The 14,743-nt window shown below is 35.8% G+C and overlaps 1 protein-coding gene across 5 annotated transcripts in view; it reads left to right on the top strand.

Annotated features, from left to right (window-relative positions):
* Positions 1 to 14,743, top strand: part of LOC121316796 (cAMP-specific 3',5'-cyclic phosphodiesterase 4D-like) — a 373,613-nt gene that overhangs the window by 282,090 nt on the left and 76,780 nt on the right. The window contains exon 1 of one of the 5 annotated variants that reach the window (XM_041252039.1): positions 4,198 to 4,464. The exons of the other annotated variants lie outside the window; for them this stretch is intronic. Within the exon in view, the coding sequence (XP_041107973.1) occupies positions 4,400 to 4,464 (65 nt within the window). The 5' untranslated portion in view covers positions 4,198 to 4,399. Of the gene's footprint in view, positions 1 to 4,197; positions 4,465 to 14,743 lie in introns of those variants that run through there. 5 annotated transcript variants of the gene reach the window in all.

The raw sequence follows: 14,743 nt of genomic DNA, 5'->3' as shown, positions 1-14,743 counted from the left end.
CTTTAAGGAGGAACAAGCCAGAATTCTTCAAAACCAATGTGAGAGACTGACCAACAGTTACAGGAAACGCTTAGTTGAAGTCACTTGTGCTCAAGGGGGTGCCACCAGTTACTGAATCTAAAGGTTAACATATTTTCCACACATGAATATTGAATGTTGAATCATTTGTGGATAAATAAATGTTGAAAAAGTATCATGTTTTTGTGTCATTTATTTAATCAGGTTATCTTTATCTATTATTAGGACTTAGATTAAGATCTAATAACATTTTAGGTTTGAAATATGTGAAAATCCTAAGGGGTTCACATATTTTTTTCCCGGCACTGTATATCTATATTTAAATGTCACATTTTTTATTTTTGTCTTTTGATAAGTATATGGAAAACTACAAAGTGTTATGTAATTCAATACGTTAACTTAACATTATTCAGCAGGTTTCATTTGCAAATTAGTTAATTCTATAGGGTGTTGTAAAACTTTTAGCCACAGCTGTAGATTACCGGTCGTGGTCAAGTTCTAAAGATTCACAGCAGGTCCTTTTGTCTCCCCTTTCTGTATTTAAGTCAGGGAATTAACTTGTTCCCAGCCGAATAACAACAATACATTTTTTTATCCACACTTGCATTAGTACAATATTCGTTCTGGGACAGGGTTCTCCTGGCCCCAGGAATCCACCCTGTTACACAGGTATTCATAGTAAAACCCTCTGAAAGAGAGTTCTTTTGAACGTATCCTAGTTAAACTAATATAAAAATAAATAAAAAAAAATCTTTAGTATAAAAAAAGATGTTAACCCTTTCACGCATGATATATTGAAAATAGCTACAAAAAATAGTTTTGGACATATAATAAATATATTTTTCATTTAAAAAAATTCCCTTGCCTTATATGGGGAAAACTCCTCATATGAGTGTCATGCATTTTCTTCTTCCATATGTTCCCATATAGAAACTAGAAGAGAGTTTTTTGTTTTTTTTATCTGTCCCCATATGAGGTCGTCATGCATAAATGGGTTAGTAAAAGTTTTATTGTTACATTTACATAGGATATGTCTGGAAAGATCAAGAATACTGTAAAATAACTGGTTTATAAGATTTAATTGCATGGTGCATTAGAAACATGAACCATGAACTAATAATTAGTACATTTAAAGGCTTGGAAAACAAATCTTGGCACAGTGAGTATGTGACTGCTGTCTTTCACAAGTGTTCAAATTTGCTTTGGGAAGAAAGAAAAAATGGAGCACAAAGGATCAGCTGATTCATAATAAACTGTTTGATTCTGTTTTCAGTTTTCAGTGTTTAAATGGTTTAAAATATAAGTTTCTGTTGTTACAGGAAACATAGGCTATTTAGGCATATGCAGTAATTATGGACGTGAACCAGCAGCGCTTTGTAAAGCTTTCATTTTTTTTTTTTTTTTTGCATCACCCAATAGTAATATAATTAGTTATAGAACTAATTAATTATGCTTTAAAAAAAATTGAATGAAATCTGCTGACTAATGTAACGTTAACATATTGAATTACAGACTGCTTTGTATATTCTGCACAATAATGATGATGTGCAGCAAAATCTACTTACATTTTATTTGCCTAAAAACATTTTAATTCATCCAGAACAAAGCAAAAACACACAACGTGTTTCAACACAGTGTGTCTTCATCAAGTGTAGCTATACAATTGTGAAGAGGTTTTTTCTGAGTGTGCGACCATTAGCAACTCCACAAATATCAACACTTAAATGAGGTCTGGATGGACAGTTAATTCACCATTACGAAAAATAGTTTTATGACTTTGTGGAGACATTCTATAATGTACAGATTGCCTCATATTGGTCAGGTGAGACCTTGGAAACTATCAAAAGCATTTGAGAGTGAACCGTTCAACCATTCACATTCTAAATTTATAAGAAGGCAGCTAAATATAGTAAATGAAATGTGCTGGTATGATCACAGTGCGAGTGCACATAGATTTTAGAAATGAAGAAAAGTCTTGCCACAGGCTTTTCTACGCAGCTTCATGTTGTATGCTTAGTAAGAGCTCAGGCTGGGTTCCTGCAGCACTGTAATCAGAGCATGCAGATAGCTCTTATGAGTAAAGACAAGCACACATTTTACTTACATGTTAAATAAGAATTGATATTCCCTAGCCTTTTGCTGGCCCATAGCCTTTTTTTCTTACAGCCACATTATTTACTGGAGTTCTTTACGCAAACCCTAGTGTGTGTACAGTACGTCATGAACTTGAGTAGATGCTTTGTTTTCCTTATCTAAGTTTAATGGTTATATTACTTCATGACATTTTGACATAAAATGCATTTTTGTAACTGCAAAAAAAAGGAAAACAAAAAATGCATTTAATTAATCTGGTCATCTGTAGACATTTTCTGAACAGCTGGAGAATCGTGACTTCTCATTAGAATTGAATTGTTGTTTTTGTTAAATAAGTGAGCCTGACCTTTACGTTGTGCACAGAAAGTCTGGTAACCTGAAACAAAGCAAGCATCCCCAGTGGAGAAGCAGACACTGCTTAAAAAGCCCAGGGTTAAAATAGTGTGCAGACACTGCATATTCCAAGGTAGCTACTCTAAAATCAGCTGATACAGTATTCATTTATCCGTGCCTGTGAACTGGACTTGAAATGAAATTAAGTGAACAGAGTGAGCGTGCGTTTGCCCTCGCACTACACACAGTTGCCTTACAGGGCTAAACTGCATAACAGGCCCTCTGATCTGAATAGTACTGCATGCTACAACATGTACAGTGTGCTGTTGGCAGTATACACTTTGTTACAGTACATGATAGATCTGGCTTTAGCACTTTTCTAATGGTTTATATTTAGTTCTGTCTCTGTATCTTCAGATCCTGTACATCATATTGCTAATCTAGAGAACATATTGTCCTGTTGAAATCAAATTTAACGTCTGTGACTTGAGTTGCATTGCTAGTTTTTAGGATTGCCAGCATTTCTCAGTGGGGCTGAAAAAATGCTGTAAAGATATACAGAATATGTTAAATTCATATTATGAGAGAGGTACTATACCCATTACAGTGTTTTCTTTTCAGATGACCTAGCATCTAATGTTACTTATAGGTCACACTATAGTTGACTCGCAACACCAAGTGTGTACTGTATCATGTGTTAAACTTTACCGTGCTGGCGACCTCATTTTCCATTCTCCTCTTTTATTCAGATCATCAGATTAACAGATTGGCAAATCCATTGAGTATTGCAGTCTGACAATAGCTATCAAATGACACTTTAATTCAAATCAATAAAACACTGCATACAGCAGACAGTATCTTCGGGCAGTCTCTCTCTCTCTGTGGCACATATTCTAGTAAGTATCTCTTATTTATAACTGCAAACGCACACTTCATGAATCATGACTAATTGCAGTGTTGTTCTCCTTAGTGTTGATTTGAATTTAAGAAAAAGTGTAAACATCATTTTGCAGTGTCTCTGTTGAGCTTTGGACATTACATTACCTAACATCCCCTGAAATTCCAGACTTCAGCTTGTTAATATGTAATTTACCAGAACTGATTAGTAGCTAATTATCAACATTCTACATTTCAGACTTTAGGTACAGCTGATTTGCTTAAGGTGAATTGCTGCTTTGCTCTTTTAGAACTGTCATATGCATAACCATCACATTTTTCATGCTATTGTAGTTCCAGAAGTGAAATCAGTATGTGCTAATTAAAAAAAAAAAAGAAGTGTCCTATATACTCCATGGAGTTTGATTGTAATTTTCTAATGAAGAGCTTTCACAGTGAATTAACCTCCTTGGAGTTCAATTTCTCCCTCATTGAAGTTTGCAGTCTACATTCAGCTAAGTTTGCTGCAACACAGAATAGAGATCTGCCCCATGATCAGAGTCTCTCTCTTTCTTTCCCTTATGGGGATTTAGTCATGCAGAGAATGTTACCCATTCAGCAGCTCTACCCTCTGTCACATCCAAACGAACCTGTTCAGTGTAAGCAACTGGTAAACAGTTCCAGTTGGCTTTCATTGTAGAAGCTACAGAGGATGTGGAGGCTGTCTCAGCTGCTGGACTCCCTTGTGACTTGCCCAACGCACACATTCAAGCGCAATACCTCCCAAGACAAAAGTAAGGCAGAGAGGAGAGGAAACGTTCAACTTCGTCACCAGTGTGGAAAACTGAGAGCTGCTCAAAGTGCAGCTACTGACACTGCTGCTGCAAAGTCATGAATATGTTCCTTGTTGATCACGTATGTTTCTTTATTCTGCATCCTTGCAAATTGGATTTCTTGAAGAACACTTATTTTTTCCTTGCCATGGGCAACGGAATTCAGGAGCTCTAAGGTTACAGCAGGAATATTTCAGCTGACATTCCGAGAGAGAGAGACAGAGCTTACAGTTCTAACCTTCATAATGAGCATTGTTCTGAAGCCTAGGTCTCGGTCCACCAGCTCCTTGAGGAATACAGAAGTGCTTAGGTAAAGTTATTTTTAACTCTTTTTCCTCTTTTTACTGCTATGGTTTTGGTTTTTTGTCACCTTTAGTACAGTATGTAAACTCTCTTTATTTTTAGAGGACAGCGAGTAGTACAGAGTACTTACTGAATTTATTTTTGTAAAAGTGAAATGTTGTTTCCACTACCCTTCCTTTAAAAGAAGAACATGAAAAAATGAGTTATTAGTATTTAGAAGTTTCTTTGAGGTGAAATTAGTTGTGTCACTACGGTACTGTGCAATCTGTTTTTTGTCTTCCACATATAGATTAGAATCCAATTCTGCTTTAGGCCACATAACTGGACAGTGTCAGCTTCCCGGTGAACAAAAAGAAACAGGAAAATGTTTTCAGAAGGCTCAATTAACAGACCTTTCACTTTAAAACCAAGAACGATGCAGATTAAATTACAGCATAATGATAGATACAAAAATGTGCTTGATTTAGAAAACAGCAGTTCTCATTTCATGCAAGTCTGCCCAGTATATATATTTTGTCTTTTTCATGGGTGAGAATTCAACTTGTTTCTAATTACAAATAAACAACCAAAGCTGCTACATGCTATATTGCAATATTCATAATATGTTTTAATTTCCTGGATTATTCTTACAATTGCAGACTGAAAAATGGTCTCTTTCACTGATTGGTTGCTTGGTTCTCTCACTAAATGCTGTTAGTTACAGCTACTGTATTCTCATGTACAATCTGAAAAAGCCCAATCTGTCTTTATAATTTAGGTACTTGTTTTGTATTAATAACATTTCTACCGAACACATCATGTTTGAACTATTGTTGTAACATGAGTTGATTTCATTACATAGCTGAATGTTTTTAAAGGATCATCAACAAACAATTATTTTTGTCAACTGGGACCTCAAGCCCAGCATCTGTATCCAGCTCAATACCCCTTTCTTTGCACATTAAAAAATAATCTACTATGTCAAGAAACAGCCTTGTTTCCAAGCTGATAGCAACGTTTGATGCAAGGAGATGTGTGTTGCATTTACAGAGGCATTCTAATAAACAGAATGACACATGTGGAACAAAACATATCTGTATAATGAATATTGGGGTGGCCTATAGTATATGCACATTTCTCCTTTCATACACATTACATTAAACATAAAATGTACATTACCTTCCACCCTGTGTCCTAATACTGTCCCAATAGTGTGGATAGTGTATATATTTACATGAGATTATTTAGTAAACATAAATTATATTTTTGATTACCTTTTCCTAACTTTTTTTTTTGTTTGTTTTTTATACATAAAGCAGATGTTTGGGATTCGCAAAATAGATGGTAAATAATTGTATGTTGTATGTAAGTTTGTTTTGTTGAAGGTGTGTTCAGAGACTGGCACCTTTTTTTAACATGGATACCAAATTAAGCAGAATGGCAGTGGCATACTTCTCTTGCCACAGATATAAATACAAAATTAGAGCTATCTGTAACATTTCAAAATAGTTCACCATGACCAACAATCACTGTGTGCACAAAAGGTGCACGTTTGGCATAGCTGCTTCAAAATACCCCGAATTACAAACTCTGTACTCTTGCTGAGGAACAGGCAAGTTTCCCAAGTTTCCCACCAAGTTTCATCACTAAGCACCTTCTGTCAAACACACATTATTGAAAATATACAGTATGTTGGTCAAAGAAAGACATTTACTTAACAGTGCAAAACACTGTTGCATTTTTTTGATTTTGGTAGTGTAACTTACTGCTGAAAGTGTTAAAAAATAAAGCCTTGCTGCTCAGTGAAAAATGTTAAATACGTTCTAAGTGTTTTTAATCCACCTTTCACCAGTACTGGTACTTTTTCATTCATCAGGAAAATAAAAGTTTAAATAAAAAAGGTGGATTCAGGTTTTGGCATGGGTTGTTCATTCCTGTTTGTATATAGAAAATAATCACATTTTAAAAGCAACATTCCAAGCAGGATTTCAGTCCACATGCATCAGTAACAGCAACTGCAAGCCATTATTGAGTGAGCAGAGGAGTCGTCTATACAGTCTAGGTTTCTGTGCTTTTAAAGCACAACTTTGAGAAACACATGTATTGTATGCTCAAGCTACAGGTACCCTTAAACAAGTCAACAGCAGTCTCCAGCCGCTTCACGGATATCATTAAAACAGACTTTTCTTTACTGTTGTGTAGGACTGTTTTTGTTGATTCCTGAGATGGTGTTTCATGCTTTAGGTCTTGCGCATTTGAAAAGAAGGAGGTTGCTAAGTCAATGGCTTGTAGGCTAGTGTGATTACATTTGCATCAGGAGCTGGTGGGTGATCCCATGTGGGGGCTGATCCAGCCGCGATGCAAACTGAAAATAAGCACCCTGGGGAAGGCTGTGTTGCCGAGAGTGTAGGTAAAGTCAGTGTGTGAAGAACAGAAACTCCAAAGGGAGCAGAACTTGTCACACAGACCCATAGCTGCTGCTTGCTGGACAGGGCTCACAGTATGGAACTCAGCTTTTGACACTGCTATGCCAGGATGAGTTGCGCACCACTAGGGCAGAAATAGTGTAAACACTAAACAGTCTCTTCAAGTGCCAAGCTCCCATAATAGTAAATACATAAACTACATTCCACAAGTGAAATACACAAGTGTAAAATAATAAATAAATCGTACAGATTGTTGCAATATTCTTTAAAACATTTGCCAGTTCACAGTAAACCAAATTCCCAAATTCCTTGTTACTGCAAATAAACGTTAAAGCAAAGGAAAGTAAGTCCTGGGCATGTGTTTTCAGCACATCCGTTGTATAGTGTCAAGTAGTTACAGTGTGACTGCTGTTGTACTATGTTACCCATAATTTACATTTTCAGTTGAATGGCCTAATGCAATTTTCTCTGTCATTACACTTCATTAAAGGTTATTCTTACAAGCTGGATTGTAATTAATCAGGGAAGTGTATTTCAATTGTGAACAATATTTAATATAAGTACATATAAGTACACTGAGAATGCAAAATGTTTTTAAATGGCTTTACAAAGCAAGTATTTCAGAGGGCTGTTACAAAATAAACAGTTAAAAGTCCAAAATCTATCAATCATAATGCATTGATTACTTTCTTTCAATAATTTTGCATAGGGTTATTAAACCTAAAGCTTTCATCAACGCATTACTTAGTCAACTGTGGTTTTATCTCAGTACCTTTTGATTTACAGTCAAACTCCCCATATTATCCTATCATTGTAGAATATATCCATTGCTGTTGGCCACATTGTCATTCTTTTCATAACATGATATGATGGTAGCATCCGATGTGTCGCTGCACCAACTTAAATCTGTCAGAAATCACTACAGCATTTCTTTTTAGGAAGTCATCCATGTCGGTTGAGATAAAGCTTGTGATATGTTGATAAGGTATTTGTGTTATCTAAACATAAAGGCACAAGCCTGATATCTGCTCCTGCAAGGGAGAACAGCTGTATTGTACAGCGATGTACTGCGGTGTGTTCAGAGCGCTCCAGAGCATTATGTGTTGATTTCTTTTGAACGACCTGCACACAGCTTCATAGCGTTAGCTAACATTCTGAGGAGTCTACTCGGTAGTTGTTTCAAAATGGTGGAAGTACAATACCAGTGCAGCAACTGTGGTGTAATTTCCACACAGATTGGACTTTTTGACCAACATATCTGTGCATTTTTTTTCGTAAAAAAAAAAAAAAAATGATAGTTTATTTAAATTTACAGCGTAATTATCTCAGGATCAACTCCACCTGTGTACTAGCTTAGTGCCAATTGCAATGAAAAAAAGATGGGGACTAGCTGATCCAGTGGTTTAGTACAGAGCCCAGGATGAAGCTTTTTATTCTCATGTGCTACCAAACACGAACTGAAAGTTGGCTGAAAATCTGAGTGATTGGTTCCAGCTAATTATATTTCGAGAATGTTATTTTTCATTAAAAGATTTAAATCTTTTTTTTTTTTTTTTTTTAAAGAAACAAACATCTTAATTAGGCTTCCCAGCCAAAGGTTTTAGAAAGAACTTTTAAGCATAACAAAGAAGATATGTTCTTGAACTTGTTTGGGTACTTGATATGCTAACATAAAATAGGTTAATATAGATCTAATTTTCATAAAACACCACCACAATTAATGAAGCTATAGACGATTAGTGCTCATTATTTAATACACACTGTGAATTTTGGTAGCACTGCTTCAATTTCTGTTTGGTAACACACTACAATAAAGAGCTTAATTTCACTTCAGATGTATTACAGACCACATTGGGATGTAACATTATATATTTAGAAAAATACACATAGGGGCATGTTTTCAAAGTGTTTTCTTCAATCTTGTTGACTGTTGACTGTCATTTTATTCAGTGTTGTCAGTTGGTAATACGCTAGTGTTTGATATTATTGATTGAGTGAAAAAGCATGAAAGTAGACGTAACAGGTAAATTACATTTTACTTTGTTAATGAGCCCTTTGCTCTTTTTTTCTTCAGTACATCTATGGTTGTTTTTACTCACTTACAAAACAGTAAAATATAAAAAAGGACCCAGCTGCATATTGTCACGATAAAAAATAAAATGTTTAATACAAAATACCATTTCATTTTTTATTCTTGCCATGATGGATGCTGTCCCAATAAGCACAATATTTTTCTGTTGTGATTTTCTATTAACTTAATTGACAGAATCTATTCTCTTATTTGTCATATACAACTACTTTTACTGTACCAACCTGTCACTGCATCACGTTCTGAGATAAATAAAAAAAAAAAATAAGAAACCCAACTATTTGTGTGAGATTCTATTATAATAGATTTTAAAGAGATTAAAAGATAATGTGCAACATACTCAGGCCAGCTTTTAACATCAACTTTTTTTTTTGTTACATAATTAGGAATGTTGATTAAATGACTCAAAAGCGAGTCTGTATCAGTAGGTTTATAGTATTGCTGGCCCTAACAATATTACGGCAAAGACCATTTGAATAAGAATAGCAAGGATAATGTACTTGCTCAAGAATAATCATTTTATATTTATTTTTATAATACTGATCCTGCTGGTTTTACAGTTGCTGTATCCTTTTCTGTAAATGTGCAGTTCTGCTTAAAAAGATACTAATATTCTGTTTTCTAAAACATATGGAAAATAAAGAGCTTGGTCCATTGTGCTGAAGCCCAATTGTTAATAGTTCCATTTTTTTTTGTTTTGTTTCCATTACAAATAACTACTTACCAAAAACAGTTGGTTGACATCACATTCAATTAATGTCACATGTAACCAAGACAAGTTTTTTTTCATAGGGCATCTAATTTAGGAATAGGGACTGGACATTTTTAGAGATCAGAATAATTATCTTGATGGAAGCAAGCATTCTTGGAAGAGCAACTCAACACAAGAGTTTTGTAATAGGCCACATACTTCAAGATCACATTTGTAGGGTGCATAGGCATAGTATGTAATGTGGCCAGCAGTGAACAGTCAAATTGGAACAGATCACAGCTGTGTGAAAAAATGGATTGGATACGTAACTTATCCTTGTGAGTTTGCATTCTGTAATGCTCCTGAAATCTTTTCTGTGTTATAATTTCTTTAAAAGTATAGATTCCCATTTATTCTATACCTCTTACATATTTAAAAGACATGTTCTGAAAGGAATAAACAATTTTAATAGTATACAACTCAAAATATTGTAACTGCTCACAGCTTCAGCTAAGTTGTTACTTGCTAGTTTTGTCCCATACTATTTTATATCAGAAAATGTTCCAACCTTTTGGACTTGTTCTTAAATAGTGGCCTTTGTTTTGCTTCCAGTGTCCTACCAGTTATTTAATTTTATACTAAAATATGAATCTTTGGTTTTTTAATACATTTTTACATGCAAACAGTTTAGGCTCTGTATTGTTCTTATAGATTACTTAATTGGTAAATCCAGTAACAACTTTCTGTTAAAAGTATTCCTCTGAACATAAGGGCCACTGTATCTTTAAAATGCAGTAACAAACCAGAGACAGCATGTTTTTCTTTTTTTTTTGTTATAGGCAGGATTTCCCCCTGTGTAGTAGCAATATTGTGCTAACACACACACAAAAAAAAAAAAAACGCCCTTGACTATTAAATTACATTACTATTACTATTTTTCCCTGACTCTAGATAGTGGTGTTCTTAATAAGACAATGAAGAACACCACATAAAGCCCTCAACACTGCGTTTTTCAGAAAGCAGATACTTTAGTAGAGTGACGCTCAAAACCATGGCAGAGGTTGAGGGTTAGACTAAGAAGACGTTTCATTGCCATATAGGCCTACTACTGTTTGGATTGGCAAAGTTACCTAAGTGACGCAAATGCATGTGTTTGTCGTACAAAACCTTTGCAAATAAAGGATTACGAGAAATCCTAAGTGCTCATTTATTCATAAACGGTTAAGTCGTGTTGGCTGTCAGTTGTACTGATTCACTGTTTTCAGTGTTTGATGGTTTTTTAAATGTGGATGCCAGGTAGCTGAAAAAATTGAAAGAAAAAAATGTAACTGGGGACTTAAAATAATAAAAGTATTTGATTCCTTTTTTCTAAAAATCTCTGTGGAGTATTACCAGTGGGCCCTACATAGTGTGAACTAGATGATTGACTGTGAGCTTATTTCAGTTTCTACATTTTGGGTTATTACTGGCTGTTCCAAATTACAGAATATGGGTCTGTTCAAACAAGGGTATTAATTTGTTATCACTGTGGAATCATATGTAAAATTTACAGCTGGGTAAGATTTCTAAGGAAGCATGCATGATGGATTAGTGGGGCTGCCTCACAAAGGGGAAGCTAATTTTAGGCCTGGGGCACTGGCCTCCTTTATCTAATAAATTGCACATATGCAGTATGGAACTTCATATTACAGTATGTAGTCATGTATTTATGTGACTGTGACAGAAATACAATGATTCTTGGTTGTAAATCTCCCTCCTGACCTATGAGGGCGCTGAGCAGCGAGAACAGAGTTATTTGGACAGGCTGGTCTGACAGTTCTTTCCCAGGGTCGGAAAGTCGGACAGTCTGGAAGAAGGTGAGACTCCGTTGCAAGAACGCGTCGACCCGGAAGGGAATTGGAGAGGCGGTTGCACTTGTTTACCAAGGGGTCGTGTGTGTAGCATAAAAGGGGATGTTGAATCGTAATCTGTTCCTTCGCTTTGGTTGGTATTAAGTGACCCGGAAGGGCCTGTATTGTTGTGGATAATCGTGAGTATTTGTTTTGTTCTGTCTATTTGTTACATGTTCTCACTAGACAGCTAACACGTCGCTGTCGCCAGAGGCCAGCACAGACCCAAACAGCACTGCACTTGTATCACCACTAGCAATAATTCATGCACTAACGGACTTGTGTGTGTGTTTTGTGTGGGTGTATAATAAAAACAGGACTATTATTTACGGGGCAACACAGGGATTATAAATTAAGTAATACACGCTGTTGAAATATTTTTGCACTATATAAGTAAGTACACAATTGTGTCATAAAAGGGTCAGGGATAAGGTTAGTATTAGGGTTATTTATTGCACAAAAAATGTACACATTAAGTAGATTGTAACGATGTAACGATTGTAATTACCCATGCATTTGCTAAGTAACTAGTATTTAAATACACATTATTTAGAGACACTTAATATGTTACTGAAATATGTTTATGAAGACAGCGATATAGTAAGTGTCACTGTAGCTGTCAGTTTTAATATGTTCTGCTACTTCCCTCGTACAGGTGTATATGTGTCAAATACCAATTGAATTGACTGCCTAACTAGAAATGTTGTGTTTTAATCTTGTGTTCGATTTGGTTTCATTATAGAGTAGGGTATTTTTTTTTTTTTTGTAAGACTTGCTATGATCCGAAATGATGAATATTATTTGCTAGCCCTTTCTTTGACTCAGTTTCAAAAACATAAACAGCTGGGCCTGACCCAAAGGACCACACTCGAGTACCCAAGGAAGGGCATGGATCAAATCTATTATTCATGATGAAGGGTCTAGTGATTAATGTAGCGATGCTGGGTAGTTTGATATGGCCCTCTGAGAGCTGTGTCAGCAGCCTGTTACATAAAGGAAGCTACAGTATATACAGGTATAGATCTCTGTTTCTGTTACTACATTCAACTTGTAAAACTGAGGCACTCCTTGATGCCATGAGTGCTATTTGAAAATGGATTAGATATATAATATGAACCAATAGTTGATGTGAGCTTACTGTGCATATATGTATATTAAGTTAATGCAAGAAGCAATATCTATGTTTGGGGGGCGTCTTTGTGAATTCAGTGCACTTGAAAGCATAGGGACAGTGGCACTGGTTATAGTTCAGACAATGTGCCTGTAGGCTCCATGCAAATTCATTTTTGTACAGCTCTGCTAATACAGGTCAATCCTGACCTAAACACCCCCTGCCAGTTAATCTTGGGTCTCTCACATGGATTTGATCCGATGTCTAAGAAGTACAAAAGGTAGGTCAAATATCCTATTGAAGACCTTACAATGTACACTACTTATAAAATATGATACTGTATCTGTTTTTACCAAAACCTTGACAAATAAAACAACATTTTAAAAAGTATTCAGAGTATAGCTGAGCAGTGCTTTAAAACCTACAGTAGCAACACAGATCAATCACATCAGAACTACAGAGCCCCTGGATTTGTAAGGGAGTTTTGCCTGTCTATGTCCATTGAGGTCTTGTGACATTTTATTTCTCTTATCCCAAGAGGCATATCAAGATAGCATGATCTTTATGAATAATGCAAATCTAATACTGTCCTGATTTCTTTAAACCAGTGTAAAACCTGCTAAAGCAATCACAGAGAAACCTGTGCCAGGTCCTAATCATTAACAGTTGGCGGTTAGGAATATGTTTTCATGTCCCTGTTTGAGTGATAACTGACATTCCCTTCTCAGGCCATGTGAGATAGGTGCAAAAACGCACTGCAGCTATATTTCAGACCCAGCCTGAAGACTAAGGGTGTTTAGAATACGTGTTGCAAAGGGCAGTCCTATATATTGAGTCATGTGCTCTTCTACAATGACCATCTAAACTGGACCTTTAAGGACAAGCGGTCTTTACATACAGCTGATCATTTTCACTTTGATTAGTACAGTAGTTCTCACGATAGACAGGAGAGCCTTGATACATTTTTTTACCCTTTTAGAGACTAGTTAGGTTGTTGCTTGACTGTTGTTTTAATACTCCATTTGTATATTTACTACATATTGGTGAAGTCAACATAAACAATGACATTCCCTGCATTGCATACATGCAGAATAGTGTATTGCAGTGTATAGGCAGAATATGGGAAGTGGCATAACTACTGTAGACACGAGTGAGCCGAGGCGCCGGTTGAAGGCCTATGTTTACAACAACTGTTGGCACCCAGAATGGAACATTCTTTTCTACAATTTTGATGTCATCATACCGTCATTGTACCTACTGTAAAACTTCAAATAATTGCCGGGTCTCCAATACGTGCCAGGTGTGCTGGCAAATATTGCAAATAAACGCTGTGTCTCTATTAAACGGCGTGTCTCTGTCATTGCCATTGAAGCTGAGGAAGTTGAGGAGGAGCTTGAGTGTAATGAACTGCTAATAAGGATTAATAAATAATAATTATTATTATTATTATTATTATTATTATTATTATTATTATTAGAGCTGCCAGGCAGTTTTACGGCTTCTAAGCCCCAGTACCAGTACCAAACACTTAAGCAATTACTGGAAGAAGCGGGTTTAGTTAAAAAAAAAATGCATCAAACAGCCATTTTGGTTTCAGGTCAACACCATTTTTTAAAAAGTCAGTTGAATTGCTACAGTCTCAAGGATGACGCTTGTGAAGTTTGGAGTTAGTAAATTGTTAACTGATGTTAACAATTGTTTGTCAACTGATGCAGGTTTAAATTTCAAATGTATATGTATAACTGGCAGCCATCTTGTTTTATAAAACATCAGCATTTTCACATATTTGTATCCCATTGTTACTGGGACGATAACTACCAAGTTTGGAGTTTGTTGGTCAAACAGTGTTCAAATACCAGCAGTTTGCTGTTAAGGGCGCCCTTCATTAAAGTTTGTGGCAGCCATTGCGACATTAAAATTTATCGCAGAAACTTCTGCTTCACAAACTTGATGCGGGTTTGGGTGCTGATGGTATATGCCAAGTGTCAGATCAATTGCTTCACCGGTTCCCAAGAAGAAGATTTCGAAAGGTTTCTAAAAAAAATGCGTCAAATGGCCATTTTCGTTTCCGGTCAGTACCATTTTTTTAAAAGTTGGTTGC

This window comes from Polyodon spathula, chromosome 1, assembly GCF_017654505.1.
Source record: "Polyodon spathula isolate WHYD16114869_AA chromosome 1, ASM1765450v1, whole genome shotgun sequence".
Lineage (NCBI taxonomy): Eukaryota > Metazoa > Chordata > Actinopteri > Acipenseriformes > Polyodontidae > Polyodon > Polyodon spathula.
Note: the sequence above shows the minus strand (reverse complement) of the source record. Positions and strands in the feature narration are given on the sequence as shown.